Source organism: Lygodium microphyllum, chromosome 9, assembly GCF_053477565.2.
Source record: "Lygodium microphyllum isolate KBCC chromosome 9, Lygodium_microphyllum_v1.1.10, whole genome shotgun sequence".
Taxonomy (NCBI): domain Eukaryota; kingdom Viridiplantae; phylum Streptophyta; class Polypodiopsida; order Schizaeales; family Lygodiaceae; genus Lygodium; species Lygodium microphyllum.
In genome coordinates this window covers 46,774,846-46,791,548 of record NC_141143.1, presented here as the reverse complement: position 1 = coordinate 46,791,548, position 16,703 = coordinate 46,774,846, and the positions used below count along the sequence as shown (strand labels likewise).

General features: G+C 39.4%; 1 protein-coding gene across 1 annotated transcript; it reads right to left on the bottom strand.

Moving 5' to 3' along the window:
• Window positions 1-212: 212 nt before the first annotated feature.
• Window positions 213-3,580, bottom strand: LOC148031000 (cytochrome P450 71AU50-like). Its single transcript, XM_087685654.1, has 2 exons — window positions 2,497-3,580; window positions 213-2,089 (listed from the first exon to the last, which is right to left on the bottom strand). The coding sequence occupies exons 1-2, from the start codon at window positions 3,517-3,519 to the stop codon at window positions 1,406-1,408; spliced, it is 1,707 nt and encodes a 568-aa protein (XP_087541780.1). The 5' UTR covers window positions 3,520-3,580; the 3' UTR covers window positions 213-1,405.
• Window positions 3,581-16,703: the final 13,123 nt, after the last annotated feature.

The following is a 16,703-nucleotide window of genomic DNA, read 5'->3' as shown; positions in this document are numbered from 1 at the left end:
ATCAAACTATCATGTCTACTAGTGTTTATGTGTATTAAGCTACTCAAATGCTAGCTAATAGTTAGTTAGTCATATGTTACCTTCACATGGCTTGTTGCACCATTGAAATAAACTTTTGAAGGAGTAAGGAGAAAAAATTTCTCAAATTAACAAAGCAAAAACAAGAAGCATTGTACACTAGATGGGCATGAATTAATGAACAAAATAGAGCTACATTGTTTAGCACAGGATTGAACAACTAGCTTGAGGCTACCCATATGGATAGTATGGGGGCCATTTCCAATGATTTTTCTAACATTTAATACAAGGAAAGCAAGTCCACAATTGCATCTAGATATGACTTTTTAACTAGGAGTGGAGTGGGCATGTGTGTGTGTACATGCATGTATACATGTGTATATGTGTGTACTTGGGATAGACGACTCTTTAACACTTTCATATGGTCAATTTCAACTTTAACAAATTTATAAAATTTTTTATAACCTGGATCTTAAATACCTAGAGCAATGCTTGAATTTTTTTTATTCTCCTATTTAGAGATTTTTGAGAGAATGTAGGCAATTTTTCATATGTACATATAATTCCCTATTATTAGAAGTGGGGAATGACATTCTTACATTCTCTTATGTAGGGAATTTTGAGAGAACATATGAATTCACTACAATGATCTATAATTCCCTACTATCAAAAGTGGGGAATCAGATTATCATATTCTCTTATATGGGGAATTTTGAAAGGATGTAGGAAATTCTCTCTTTTGATGTGTAATTCCTCCCTACTAGTAGATGTGGGTAATTTGATTCCCTAGTTATATGTAGGAAATACATGGATACATACATAGGAAATATCAATGAATTTCCTACATTTCATAAAATTTCCTATATAGGGAATGATTAAAAGTCATAAAGGCCCTAGTCATTTTCCCTATGGCTGTTATATTCATGGATTATTAAGGTGATTGATAGTTACGTCAAGTTGGTTATAATCCTAGAAGAGCTCATCCAAATAAATACCAATATGATTGAAATTTTGAAAATGGTTGTACTTATTGAATTAATATCAATTTATCGCATGTTATTGCAACATTTTCTTGAACAAAATGCTATTCAAACCATGTGAACTCTTGCATTTGAGCTAACTGGCAGCATATTTTAGTTATTGAGACCTACATGCATGTATATAATGTATTTTTTCACATTCTCCTACATATGGGAATGATTAATATTCTTCTAGAGTATATACATCTAGAGGCCCTCCAGTAAAAGGACATATTCTATAGAGGGACTTAAGATTAGTATCATAACAAGGTATATAATTGATATCTAAATAGGAGCTTGAATGCTCGTGACATGGGTAGCTAATTAAAATCCATTGGCCCAAGGGTATGCTTTTAAAAGGGGATCCTCTAATATTTACATGGAGAATAAAAGTCAAGTGCTAGCCTTGGTGTAGCAATGGCTATCAAGGGCTTGGCCATGTTAACTACTAAACCAAAATTTTCAGACATATCTATTGTACTGGTCTTTCTTGTGCACTGACCAACTTCTTGAGAAAGATTAAAACTTGGTTGCAATTTCCACTCAAATGCATGGATAACATTTGCAAGCATCAATTGCACGTTAACCAAACCTAATGGCCTCCCTGGACATCCTCGCCTTCCAGATCCAAAGGCAAGAAGATGATAATGTTTAGCATTGACACCTAGCTCATCAAGATTGTTGGTGTTCAAAAACCTCCTGGGATCAAACTCAAGGGGATTGCTCCAAGAAGATGGATCCCGTCCTATTGCCCATACATTCACATAAATCCTTGCTTTTGCTGGGATATCATATTCGTCAATATGACAATGCTTCATGGACTCGTGTGGTGCGAGAAGAGGTAGAACTGGGTGGAGACGCATGGTTTCTTTCACCACGGCTCTCAAGTATGGCAAGAATTCAAAATCCGACTCTTGCACCAAGCGTTCCTTTGAAACTACATGTTCTAATTCCTCTTGTAGGAGCTCCAAGTATGAGGGGTTTGCGAGAAGCTCTGCAAGTGCCCACTCAACTGTGTTTGAGGATGTGTCAATCCCTCCGAGAAGCATGTCCTAGAGAATACAAAACAAGATTGCTTAATAAGATGAATTAGGTAGAAGCACATATACAAAGTGATTGGATGGTTTTGAAAAGTTAGTTTTTAGAAGAGAAGTGTGTTCTAAGAAATTGTGAGTTTAGTCGTTGATCATTATTAGTGGCCTTTTCTCTAGGATGTCTCAAAAAGCAATAAAGGTGATTATTTGGCTACGGAATAAGAATGATTGAATTCAAAGGTAAAATATAAGATAATGAATTCTTGTCAAAAACCAAGCTAGCATGCCTTCTTTTCAGAGACAAAATTTGTAGAGCAGAAAGTCTAGAGAATATTACTATTTTGACAGCTCTACGAAATGAGCCAAAAAAGCAAAACCACAAAGAATTAAAACGCATAGCTGAGGACAACAGGGTTATATCTTACCATTATAACTCCCTTGATGCTGTTCTCCGACAGTTGATCCTCGGACAAGAGCACGTCCAGCAAGTCGGCAGGAGGAGCGGCTGCAGCTGATCCACGATGCCGACGACGGTCGATCATGTCTTGAAAGACGGCGTCGAGATTGGAGGCAAGAGCTTGACTGCGCTTGGAGTATCCCTGGAGGTCCATGCGGACCAGCCAGGGGATAAAGTCACCGACGTTGAAGGCCCCGAAGAGCTCCATGGCCTGGGTGACCATGTCGACGATGTCGGAGTGGCGCTCGACGAGGACGAGCTGCGAAAGGGTGGAGCCGAAGGCCATGCGGCAGATGATGTTGGAGGAGGCCGTAAGGAGGGCGGGCCGAATGGATACGGCGCCGCCGGACGGAAAATTCTTCTTCGCCTCGGCAGCCACGGAGCCCAGGAGGGCCCGCACTTCCTGCTCGCGGACGGCCTGGAAGGACGCCAGTCGCCGGTTGCTGAAGAGCTCCGTCACGCACAGCTGGCGCAAGCGCCGCCAGTGGGGTCCTGCCGGGCTGAAGCCTATGTCGGAGGGGCCGAACGAGAGGTGCTTGGAGGCGGCCATGGCGGGCCGCGAGGCCATGTGGGCGTCGTGCGTCTGCAGGACCTGGCGGGCCATCTCCGGCGAGGATGCCACGATGGTGGGCACGCTCCCCAGTCGCAGGTGCATCAGCGGCCCGTGCACCTTCGCCAGCTCGTGCATGCCCTGATGCGGCAGCGGTCCCAGCAAGTGCATGTGTCCGATTATAGGAAGAGCCCTGGCTGGTCCCGGAGGCAGCCGCAGAGTCGCACTCCTCCGGCCTCCTCCTCTCCTTATCTTCCAGCTCATGTAATTAAATATCGCCATGATTAGCATCGCTGCAGCCGCTACTAGTGCCCACCCAGAATATTCCTCATCATATATCAAGTCATGAGCCACCCGACTTAAGCTTCTGCAGCACACCCTCCACATGCCTCCAGGCTCAGCTTGCACCTTATCACCAGGCATCCCTGAGCCAGCGCACATACACTCTTGCGCTTCTGTCTGTCTTTATTTAAGGCTGAAGATCCGCTCACATGCCTCTACTGGCATCTCACGATTTCCACGCCGTCCCGAAGGTCTATTCTCGAAGACTTATGGAAGTGGATGCAAATGTTTCAAACACTTAGAGTATGATACAATTGTTTTTCAGATTACCTGTAAGAAAAACGTGAGTAAAAGATTGTGCCATGTAAATTTTTTAATACTGTGAATTTCGTCAAACCTTAAAACAATACATCTCTGAGTGACACTTTATTAGGTCCTCATTGTCACTTTTTTGTGAATAAGACTACTTGATAAGGATATCAAAATATCCTAGGGTTTCATTTAAGGACCTCCACATGATATATGTAGTTTTACCATTAAACAATGTTCATGTAATTTGGGTGAAAAAAAATCATAATTAGGGATTGTTAGATAACCTTATTGAACTGTAAAGCCTTGAGCCGAAGAAAAAGGCCCTGTAAAGTGAGAAAATACAAAACTAAGATGACCTTCAATTTAAAGGTAATTGTCTCTCTAACATTTCAAAGCATGTGAGGCTTGTACTTCTCTATTGCATAGAACTTATCGAATGTGTTTTCATAAACTCTTGTACTCTTGTACTCCTGTCCTTTTGTGATAAAGTTCTTTTCACGCCCCACATCTCCACCTTCTCATATTAACTCGGTTGCACTCATTTACATATTGAAGATAGCTACACATCTCCATCTTCACAATTTAACTCACTCTGAGGAGGTAGTGCATACAAGAGTATCTAATCTATTTTTCACATTTTGGCATCTATTGGACACAATTGTAGGATTTGGATTTTCACATCTATGCATACTTAAAATGAATCCATGTCAATAAACATATACTTACATTCACATTTATATATGCTTAAAATATATCCATATCAATAAAAAAATATTCTTTAACACTAGTGTTGTAGATGAACACCCACTATTGTGGTTAAAATTTGTGCCCTCTTAAAAATATGTGTTTTCTCTTCAACAGAAAATGTCTAGAACAAATACCTACTTTAGGAGAAGTTGATAATCAGAAGATAGTAGTTGCAAAGAAATAGATGGGATGAAAGTAAGCTAGAATGTGTACATTTCCCTTGGGACCATTTTCACATAAAGAAGGATCCATAATGATACTATTTAAAACTGTCTCAAATCTCATTTTATTCAACTCAAACTTTCATGAAAATTAGTTTGAATCAATATCAAAATATTAGTTTAGACTTCTTGAGGAGGATTAAAAAATATGTGTGTATATAAAAAAGTATATGGAAAAATATGCTTTAAGTCCTTCCAATCATGGTGGGGTTGGGCACATAAACGTTTTTTAAAAAGGATCTTATTCAAGTTTAAATGTATAATGGACTCTCTCATCTTTTCATTGAAGGAAAAAGTTTAGGGGTTGATCAATTATGAATTGATATAGGAGAATTGTTAAGTTTTGATAGTCAAAGAATTTGAGGAACCCTAAAAAGTATTTATCAATCATATGGAAAATTCCAAATCCTAGAAGAGTTCATAATTGAAAAATAAAGTGGCATTTTGAAGAACTATGAAAAATGCCATTGAACTGAGAGAGATGAAACTTTGAAATTTTTGGAAAAGTTCATCAAATCACTACAAGGATATAGGACTATAGTGACGGCCATTTTTGAGCAAATTAGTGGCATCGCTATTTGCGTCGCATTTGCGATGCAAATAGCAACAGTACTCACGTGAAAAAAAGCGGGTTGAAACCCGAGTGCGGCATTTTGCACAAAAGAACGAAAGAGGGAGCAAAAGGGAGAGTGAACTGCATCTTCCATTTGAGAGGGAGAGGGAGAGAACGAGAGAAAGAGGGAGAAGGAGAGCTTCTCGCTGCTGCTGCCACGGTTTGGGAAGAAGAGGAGGAAGTACAAGAAGTGTGAAGAGGAGCCACCGTCACGAAGAGGAGCCACCAAATCCATTCTTGGCACTTTGCAGTGAGTGCATTGTTTTCGCTTGGTTTGTTTTTGTTTTATCTCCTTTTATTTTCCTTGTTTTTGTTAAAAATGATGTTTACTGAGAGAGAAAGAGAGAAAATGAGAAAGGGAGAGAAAGAGAGAAAAAAAAAGAAGGAATGAGAGAGAGAGAGAGAGTGTGAAAAAATATGAAACATAATAAAGAAAGAGAGAGAGAAAGAGAGGGAGGGAGAAAGGAGAATGAATTGATTAAAAAAAGAGAGAGTAAGATCTTATTATTTAATTTCTTATTTTCTTGTTTGTAGTAGTAGTAGTAGTAGTAGTAGTTTTCTTGTTTGTAACAGTAGCAGTAGCAGCAGCAGCAGTAGTAGCAGCAATAGTAGTTTTTTCTTATTTTCTTGTTTGTAGTAGTTGTTGTTTTTGTTGTTATTTTTTCTTCTTTTCTTGTTGTAGTAGTAGTAGTAGTAGTAGTAGTAGTAGGAGTAGCAGTAGCAGTAGCAGTAGCAGTAGCAGTAGTAGTAGTAGTAGTAGTAGAGAGAGAGAGAGAGAGGTTTTGTTTAGGGTGCATCTTGGGTGTGTTCGACGCTTCGGGAAGGTGAGTACTAGTAATAGTAGTGGTAGTAGTAGATAGAAAGAGAGAGAGAGGTTTTGTTAAAGATACACACAAAGAAAAAAAGGTGGCCACGTCCGGTGCAATACCACGGGATGGGAAATACTCCAAGATAGGGTAGCTACTCCCTAATTTCCATGCATAGAATATAAGACTTTACATACTGTAGGCATGTTTGTAGGTGGGTGGAGACTTTACATACATTAATTTTGTTCAGGTACAAGAGAAGAAATTCCTTCTCAAACAATTTAAGAAAGAAAAAAATGATAAGAAAAACAAATTGTTTGTCATAACATAGACCAAATGGAAAACGATGAAGGCAGTGATGTTCAAGATCGCGAGGCGTATCTTAATCAGCGTGCCTCATGTCCTTGCTTTCAATGTAAGCTGGCAATTAGACAAAAACGTCGATTGTCTAAAGAACACGTACGACGCTTTGGCGAGTTTCATTCAGAGATCATTGATCAGCAGGCGATCTCAGATTTTGAGCAAACCGTAAGAAAAATATATATCAATCATGCATTGTATTCACAAACTAATTGAACATCATATACAAAAATACTGGATGTGGCCTAAAAATTTATTACAGGGAGATGACATCTCATCCTAAGGAGGAGTGCACCCTTTGCGACTAGTTAGAAGAGTTCGTGGGCATGCGATGGATGGAGTGCTTGAGCCAATCCACCACTTGGAAGGTACTATCCAATCTATACCATCAATACCAGAGGAGATAGGCAACCTTCTAGACTTTCCTACAATCTTGGAACCTAAGATGGAGACAATGATCAATGCATTGATACCCATAGATATCGAGACATCTGATCCGCTTAGAGAGGAAGCATCCATACCATTATATGATGGGTGCCGAGTATTTCGCCTAAAGGCACTACTTGCACTCCTAAGTGTGCAAGCAAAATACGGGTGGAGCAATGTGAGTGTGATCGAGTTGTTTAGGTACATTGTATGTACGCTTTGTTGATTTCTTTTTGGCACTATCATAAAAACAATTGTGCTTTTTCAAGGTGTTTTATGATTTTCTTTCAGGTTACTGAAGTATCATATATTATCACTTGCAAATACCATGCCTGAGTCTCATGATGATACGCGACATGTTTTACAAAAGCTTGGCATGGACTACAACAACATCTATGCATGTATCAATGATTGCATATTGTTTTGAGGAGAATATGAGACTATGGAGACATGTCTAAAGTGTAGTGCTTACAGGTATCGACAAGACTTGCAAGCGCAAACCATCCTCAAAAAGTTCTTAGACACTTTCCGCTTATCTCCCACATAAATCACATGTTTCATATGTCCAGTATGGCGAGCTTGACAACGTTTCATGCATAGAATAGATCCACACATGGAGTTCAATGAATATCAACGGATTCATGCGCATGGAGCCACATTGACTCTACCTTTCCAAGCTTTGCTCAAGAGCCAAGGAATCTTCGGCTTAGTCTTGCTATGGATGGCAGGAACCCATTCGGTCTTTGCTCAACTTCTTACAGTGTATGGCCTGTAGTCCTTGTCAACTACAACATCCCTCCATGGCTTTCTATGAAGAAAGGACACCTCATCCTTAGCTTGCTCGTTCCCGACTGCTACAAAGTCAAAAATATGGATGTGTATCTTTGTCCAATAGTTGATGAGCTTAAGATTTTGTGGGAGGAGGGTGTCACTGTGGAAGATATGAGCAAGCACGATGGTCGACGGTCCGCCAATATTCGAGCCATTTTCATGTGCATCATGCATGATAATTCTAATGTACAGTACAAAATATACAGTAAGGCATGGTCGCGTGGACGGCATTTCCACATGGAGCATATCGACAAAATGCGCTCGTGGTATCATGGCAAAGTTCAAGCAAGAGAGCCGACAACGAACAACGGATCCAAATACCATTATAGATGAGATGGAGTATTTTGGAAACTTGCAAAGTATTATCACGGTGGATTACGATAGCTTCTCCATGATCCTATTCGATGTGCAGTGGTTCAAAGTGGTACTTGAAGGAGCTGGAGCAACAGTTCCATGAGATCCATCTGGATTTCTCAAAATAGATTCCAAAAAAAGATGGACAGATTTGTGCGACACGTTTGTATTGCCAGCCCATTGTGAACAGGTGCATGAACCCATGTTTTTTTTAATTTTATTAATGACATGGTACATGTCACAAAAGTTAAATCTTTCTTGTACGTGATTTTGAATAGGTAATTTTCTATCCAAACCCCCGACAACCTCGATGTTGGTATGTTATATCTTCAGCTCTCCGAAGTGCGAGAGTATATGATCAAAGAAATGTTCCTAATATAGATGAGGGTAGTATGCAAATAGAGGGGTGGAGGCTGCCGAAAGCTTGGAGCATGTAGAGGAGCTAGAATCGGGTAACAATGATGGAAATATAGGAGTCCAAGAATTCTTTGAGAATGAGATGGACTCATCCTTTTGTGGTGACCAGTCTATTGATCTTCTAGTGTATGTGGAGCTCAGGGGGGTCGGTCAATAATATGTACCTCTAGCACATGAGTTCGAAATAAGGGTATTTAATATCCCTAGAATCTACATATTTACAAATACAAAAGGGTGAAAATTAAGGCCTAAAAGTTAACCTACAAAAGGAGATTTTTTATTAATAAATTTTCAGAAGTTTCTATTGCAACTTGGGCATGTACCATGGTTTACTTGGAACAAGGGAGTTTTTGCATACTGTTAAAGGTTCAATTCCCAAAGATGGCATCCTATAAATTTTTAAGCATGTGAGAATTTTAGTTTATTAGCATTGCTTGTTAGGGTGTATGCTTATACAATGGTGTGGTTATAGCAAGGTAGTTCAAGCCCCAAAAAAATTTACCCAAGGTTAATTGGAGTTAAGTGTCCCACTTTTTTGAGTTAAGATTTGTGGATTTGGTAGTTGAAAGTATGCTGCTTTTTTATAGCACCTTCCCACGATCCCTTTCTGCAACTCACACAGGCAATTATGGCGAACGTCAGGATCTTTGTGTGAGTTTCGTAACTTTTGCATTTGCAAAAGTTATGAAACATCATTGATCATTTCAAACTTTAATAGTCGATAGCCAGTTAACGCAGCCATAGTAGTATATAACGCCTGCAACAAAATCAGATATGACCTTCAACACCTCGTCAATTGATTGCGTGAGAAAGTGAAATTGAAAATCATAACGTTCATTATCGTGTTCTGAGAAGGGGCCGTCGAAAGGTGCTCTTAGAGTCTCTTCCAACCCAATTTTAGTGGGGGTTTTGAGGCCCCACTATTACCACTATTCAAGTGTCCCACCACAGTGATAGTGGGGGCCCTAAAAAATAGGGTTGCTAAAAAAATTCCAATGATGGACAAAGCAGGTACAAACACAATGGAGCTATTCACGCAAGCATTTTTTGGGGGGGTTTTCCAACGATTTTTAGATAAAATCGAAAACCTCCAATGCCAAGAATTGTTGAGATATCGAGCTCCACTCGTGATACGCCAGGGTGACCGTTGTGTATTTATGTCACCGACTTGTCAGTTGCAGACGCGGTTGGTACACCGGCCATGAATAATAGCTACATGATAGCTATCCTTATCTACTCTAGTTCGTGGCTCAGTTAGTATGCCACCTTAGTTAGTTGAGTTTGGTTTGAGACCCATATAGAGGGTTCTTCTATTTTTCTTTGTACTTGAGTTCTTTTGGCTTACACAACTAAGAAGAGGAAAATTGTTTTCAACCTCCACCCTTGTGTGTCTTCCCCCATTGTGCAAGCAAGAAAGCTTCAAGCGAGACTCCTTCCTTCTCTCCCACAATCTTGACAAGAATATGGTTTGACACTCTTGTGGTCTTCCTCCCTGGCTCCCACCATCGACCACCATCTCCACTGCTGAGCGCCTATGCTGGTGGGGCTTGGCGCACTGCCTTCTTCATCACGTTCACCAAGATTTCTGCCCCCTTCCCTTCATTGCCTCCTTTGTTCGCATGCTCAGGTCTTCCTTGCACTGATTAAGAAGGATCGTTGTTGTGTAGCCTCCCTCGCTTCTCTATCACATAGTTTGCTGCTCGCATCTGAAGAACGCCTGCTAGTGTGCCGCCATTCTAGAACCTTCGGCTTTTGAGTGATCTGAGAGACATCAAGATTTCTAGGTAACGTGAGCGAGGAGATAAGATGTGCAAGTTTCACCTGTATTTACTCTACTCATTTGTTTGTTCTGAGTTCACACCTTTCTGTTCTGTGTGTGTGTGTGTGTGTGTGTGTGTGTGTGTGTGTGTGTGTGTGTGTGTGTGTGTGTGTGTGTGTGTGTAGGCATCATTTGCTACCAAGCAAGTAGGTTGAGGTTAAGTTCAAAGATTTGAGGCTTCAGAAGGAAAATCATTGTGTGCAAGGCCATCAAGATTGAGGAGGTGAGAGACAATGATGACTTTTTTGTGGAGTAGGTGGGGATCCTTAAGAAGCAAGTATTCAACATCGTGCTTCGTCCTGTGAGTTGAGCTATTTTGATAGGTATGCTTTCTTATAATTTCTCTACACAGTTTAATGCTAGTAGAGGTCAATTTAATTTTTAAATTGGGTGTGCTTATGGCTGCGAGAAATTCTTGTAGAAGGAAAAAACTGTATGGTAAACTGTTTCCTTCACGATTGGGTTTGTTCAAATGACAGTAAGCAACACAATTTTTCCATTGTGAAATTTGTATTGAGTAGCAGTAGAGCAGCACCATCATCAGTTTCCATCTCATCTCTCTATGGAGCAACATCAAGAGCACCATCATTAGTAAGCATGTCTTCAACTATATCTTCTTAGAAAAATTTGTAATTCCAAATGCACACACACACACACACACACACACATCTGTCTCTCTCTATTATGAATTTAGCATTTCACTCTGCCCAATTATGCAAGACCTTCAATTATAGGATGCATTGCTAAAAAAGGATCAATGATGAGCCCAACCAATGTCCTAGTTCAAGAGCATTATCAATGTCCATTTATTACTAGATTCTTGTTTGAATGTTGCTATATATACTTGTCTGTGATGCCTAAGGCATGGTATTTGGAAGCTAACATTGGACAACCTAAAATGAAGGCAATTGAGTTGAATGCTTAGCAGGAGCCACAATTACCTTGATTTTGGACAGGCCTCTCAATGCTACTGTCACACAAATATTTTCCAAAAAAAAGAGGAGTAATCCATTGAATTGTGTATGTTTAACCAATTAAACTTGCAAGCAAAGTATAAAATCAGATAGCAAATAGGCTCAATAAAAATATTCTCATCATATGGATGAGTTGTTTATCTACTTTTAGTGCCTCGAATCCATCACCCTGAAGTACGCCTAAAATTTTCATGAAAGCATCGATACATCACCTGATAAAAAGTCCAAAGGTGTCATTAAATTGTAATAACATCACATTGTAACCCGCCTTCATTTATCATTGGGCTTAAATATGTCTACAAACCGCTTCTCAAACTAAACAGTTAGTTTGTTGGCAATCTCATACAATCATGGAATGTTATTGTAATTTTGCATTCATTCTCTAAGTTATTGTTGTAATGCACATATGTATTTGCAGGTAGGTAGGTGTAAATTTATATTACACATTTGTGTGATGTACATTGTTTTGTTATATGTAGTCAACATTGAATAGCATCACGACGAGAGTTGACTTGCACTACCCTTGCCTTGACAGGTATAGTAGCTTGTCCAAGAATCAACTAACAAAAGAATCTTGTAAGTCTCTCTCTCTCTCTCTCTCTCTCTCTAATATTTATGGATATTTTGTTTCTATGCAAGTAGATTGTATGAGTTTATTTTGTGGTTTTTTTTGCATAGGAGTCTTGGCACCATGGCATCCTTTTTTAGGATTCAAGTGGTCAATAGTGAGAGCAAGGAGGAAATAGGCCTTGTTAGAGTCAGAAGAGACATAGGCCAACCCACACTCTCTCATGTTTGAGAACAGATTGAAGGGGATGAGCTTCTCTTGGACCTTTTTGGGTTTCTTGATGAAGAAGGGTATGCATTGACCAAGTGACAAGAGGGATGATGGACAATCAATTATCAGCTCCCAGTTCGCATCAAACGAAGTTTATGCAATGTAGAGGAATCTCTCCCTCCCCCTCCAAATAAAAGACATTGCTCTCAATTGGTTGTTTGTTGATGCAGATTGTGAGGCTAAACCAAATATGACTACAAAGCTGAGTAGTAAACTATTGAGTCCAGATATTCTTGAAGTTTGGCAACAAGAATGTGAGAGAGTTAGATCAAAGCTCAAAGAAATGGAAATACCGAGGGATGATAGGTTTGAGTTGCATTCTGAAGACTTTGATGAGGCTCCTTGTGTGAGAATTTGGTGTCATGAATGGAATGAGATTTATGGTAAAAAATCAATAGAAGGAAAGATAACACCTTACAATTGCTTCTCTAACTTCATGAGGTTCCATGTCTTGGAGAGTAAGAAGCATGAGTTCAAGTATATGGTTGCTCAAGGATTGAAAAAATGAAATATGCCCAAAGGAGTACCTCAGCCCGGCAAAGGATGACAAGATACAAATAGAAGAAGCAATAAAGAAGTTGCATCTTATATGGAATCAAATGAAGGTACTATACCTTTCTTTCGTCTCCTATCTCTTTTTATGTTCAAAAGTTTTATTATCTTTTTGAATTGATTCTTACTGAACCCTTTCATGTTAAAATTTTTGTAGATTGGGATTTTGAGTTGATTGAAGCTACATTACACGATTTTGAGTTGTTAAGATTGATGATGCATGGCTATAATTATGTCCCTCAAGGTCAGATCTCTACACAATCCTCAATGAGCACACAAAGTCAAATTCTCACATAAAGTCACTCATGAAGAGCAAGGAAGTTTCAAAGGAAATACTCACAGGCTTGCGAGGGCATCCTTGAAAATATATGGAGCACGATCCAAAGCAAAGATCCCTCACAAACTTCTTAATCTGAAGTCAAGGACTTTTTGAAGAACGTTTGAGATGAAGGATTTAGGTGAGATAAGGTACTTCCTTGGCATTGAGGTGATCAGATGTGATGATGGTATATGGTTGTCCCAAAGACAGTATGGCTTGGATATGTTGTCTAAGTATGGTATGGTAATGGATCCACTTCCATTAAAGTCTTAACATAATCTTCTAATGAGGTAATAGATGGCACATCAAGAGACAAAGAATCCATCAAACAAATCTTTCCCAAAAAAATAGAGACACTATCCTTGGAAGTGAGCACTGTAAGCCAACTCCTAAAATAAGCAAAGTCTTTGTCAATGGGAAAATACCTCCTATAGCTGAACCCGAATTGACACAGGAGATACAAGTATGAGTGCTTTCACCCCCTCTTCTAGTCATGATACAGAGACTAGCAATTGGCTAGTAAATTTGAACTTGCTTTGTTGGGGTCTCTGGGGCCATGAAGTTAAGGTAAACGACAAGTATATTAAGATAAAGCCCTTCTAAGATGATCAATGTGATGGAAATAATTGGTTTTTTGAGCCACACACCAAGGTAACCTTACAAGATGGAGGCACAAACTTTCATGTGAATGGATGCTTTCATCACATTAGCTACCTACGTATTTCATAGGATGGCCATCCATTTGAAGGATTCACATGCCAACACTGCAAAGGGATAGTTAAGTCGTCTGACTTTAGAATAGAGATGAGAAGGTTAAGACCAAAAGAGGATATAGGGGGACTGGGTGCGGAAGAAGACTAGATTATCTCACAAAGAATGAGCTTAGAATGGCATCTATTTCTGCTAAAAAGCAAGTAAGGGAACTTAGCATGCAGGTATGGTGGAAAAAAATCTCAAGTTGACATTCTTTCTATGAGAGTCCGAACTTTAAGAGAAGCCAACATAGAGTCTCTTAATCGTAAGGATGTAAAAAGGTTCTGCAACAACATAATTGAAGCCCATAGGTTGCTCAAGTTTGGTGGTAAAGCTACCTTGTGGGACTTTCTACAAGATGTTTCCACAAACATGATTAGGTCAAGTGCAGGACGAAGATATAGTGAAAGCACAAAGGTGATATTTGAAGTTGCGAGGATGTGGGGGGGCCCAAGGCTACATGATTTCCTAAGTTCCAACCTTAATGGACCCTCTTCATCAGCAACAAAGAGAGGGCAAAGACATGCCACTTAATTTGTACCAGGCATACACCAATACATTTTTTATGCGATTGCTAATATCTATCAAGAGGAGAAAGAGAAGCATGGCACCATGTCAAAGGTTCCTTTCATTTTAGTGGAAGACAAAATTGCCATAAAGAAGCATGTCAAGTGACAATATCATGGTCTTTCCAATAAAAATGGATTCATACATTATTTGAATTAAGAAAGTATTGTAAAAGAGTTTGTGTTTTTTTCACCGATGCTTGCAGGTGGAACCCAAAGGATGATACCCTTGAGGGGTTTGATGGATATAAATCAGACGATCAAGAGTGCTTCACAACATGCATGATCAAAGTGGGAGAAGGATAAGAAGGGTATGAGAAGATTCTTGGTGCATTTCAGAATTGTGTTATTAGTGGGAATGCAAGAGTTTTCCTTGCAAACCCTTTGCATGATGCTCTCCCTCGCTTGGTCCTAGTTTTTCATTGTACTTGCAATCGATTTGATGCAAGCTTTGTTCGCAAGCAATGGATAGTCATTTCAAGTTTGTGGGATGAGAAGCTAGGGCCCACAGTCAGCCCAATCATTGGACATGCATACAACGATGATGGTCAACGACGAAAGTTGATGCTTTCAGATTATGTAGACAAGTTTGGTAGTAGATTTAGACTCAAGTGGGATGGATGGCCACTCTCAGCAAAACTTTCAAAAAATGAAGTTTATGGGCTCATGACCAAGACTTTGTACACAATGGGAAAAATTTAGTCAATGTTCTTGACAAGCCTAAGCGTTAGTTGGCTATTGGTGATGTTTGGATCACCCTAAATCATGTTCTCATCGTGTATGATGCTTTGTCTATTGACAAGCATATGCTAAGAGAGGGAGACATTACGCGAGATGATCATCAAAACTGGGTAGGAGCTCAAAGAATATGTAGTAGGCAATTGCAATGGTGTTTGGGAGGACTAGGAAATAATGGAGTATGTAGAACAGAGCAGGGTATGTTCGGAATGCAAGCGTATCTTGAAATTGCTAGAGACTACATTGACATCTTTTTGTCTCCACACTTGAGCTTGATGGATCGAGTCTATCTTGTAGGAAAAGTCTCTTTCTTTTTTCAGATTTGGAGGTTGTGGAATATGCATCATACGACTTATACGCTGAGTGTAAACTTCATAAGCAAGGAGGCATTTTTGGATGTGCATCTCTCATGCCATTTTGTTGTGTTGTTAATCAAGTATTTTTGAGACTTCTTTTTGAGTCTCAAATTCCCTTTACATCTTACAGGCTCAGATACAATTGAAATCTTCTTTAGCAAGATTGGGAGCATGGTGGGTCAAGAATGCTCATATGACATGATGGATATGTTGCATATTGCTAGGAGTTTGAATAGGCTTGCCTACTTGGAGTGTAAAGAGAATGGTCATTTTTTTGCAAGAGCACAGAAGAAGCAAGAGCATGTTTGGAGGGAGTTGAATCTCAAAGACAACATGCCAGAAGCTAATCTAGGAGACTATGATTGCATATCAAGTGATGATAAATTTATTGAAACTTTGAAGAAGGGTCTAAAAAGTGCTCATGAAATGTGTGAACGATTACATGTAAAATCAAAGGGAAAGAATGAAATGAAATGGTGGCTTGAGCCTTGGTCAATTATTAGCTTTACAGATGCATATGCACAAGAATCTGACTCAGAAGAAGAAGATAAACCAACTAGTCAAGAGTCAATAAATAGTGGGGATAGTGACAATGATGCATGATTAAGTGAGATTAGACATGTAGTGGATTCTCTGCTAGACGAACAAGAAGCTGTGAGCCGAGTTGTTTCTACTGAGGGTAAATCTTTCTTCAAATCTACATTAGTGAGTTAGCTCAATGGAAATCCCACACTCTCAAAAGATAGACTTACTAGGGTTCGCCAAGGAGTATACTATAACAAGGAAGAGAAGCCTTTTCCTATGTCAAATGAGAATCTATTTAGGATAGGATCAGATTGTGATGTATACTTTCAAGAGGACACAACAAGGAAGAGCACAAGAAAATGCAAACTAAGCTCTTTGCAAAGTAAGAAAATGACACACACTGTATGGTATCTTGGAAGGGTGCAAAAGATGAGGAGAAAGGTCGGAGGGGGTTATGTGGAGTATAGGAGAGGGTTCAACCTTTTAGATAGGCCTTCAGGAGTGGAAGTCCAACCTGGATGGTACCAAAAGACAAAAGGCTCACGATGCTTTACATATGACCTTACGGATCTTGCTATGATAGACATTGATAGTATCATTGCCTTGGCAAATCTGACCTATGATTGCAATACAAACAAGTATAAACTAGATGAGAATGATTGGAATGTTTTCAATGACTTTATGAAGGGGCATTAAAAACATTTGGTAGGTTTTTCTTCTTTGTACTTTTATTAATCTTTTATTACGCTTTATTTCTTCTTTTTCTCATACAAGAAGCACAACTTTGTGGTTTTGCTTGGAATAGAGTTGGCATGA

Excerpts from the sequence above, each read along its gene's own strand:
- LOC148031000 (XM_087685654.1), bottom strand. The coding sequence starts at position 3,519 with ATGTGCGCTGGCTCAGGGATGCCTGGTGATAAGGTGCAAGCTGAGCCT. Across the intron at positions 2,090-2,496 it reads GCATCAAGGGAGTTATAATG|GACATGCTTCTCGGAGGGAT; the intron begins GTAAGATATAAC and ends TGTATTCTCTAG.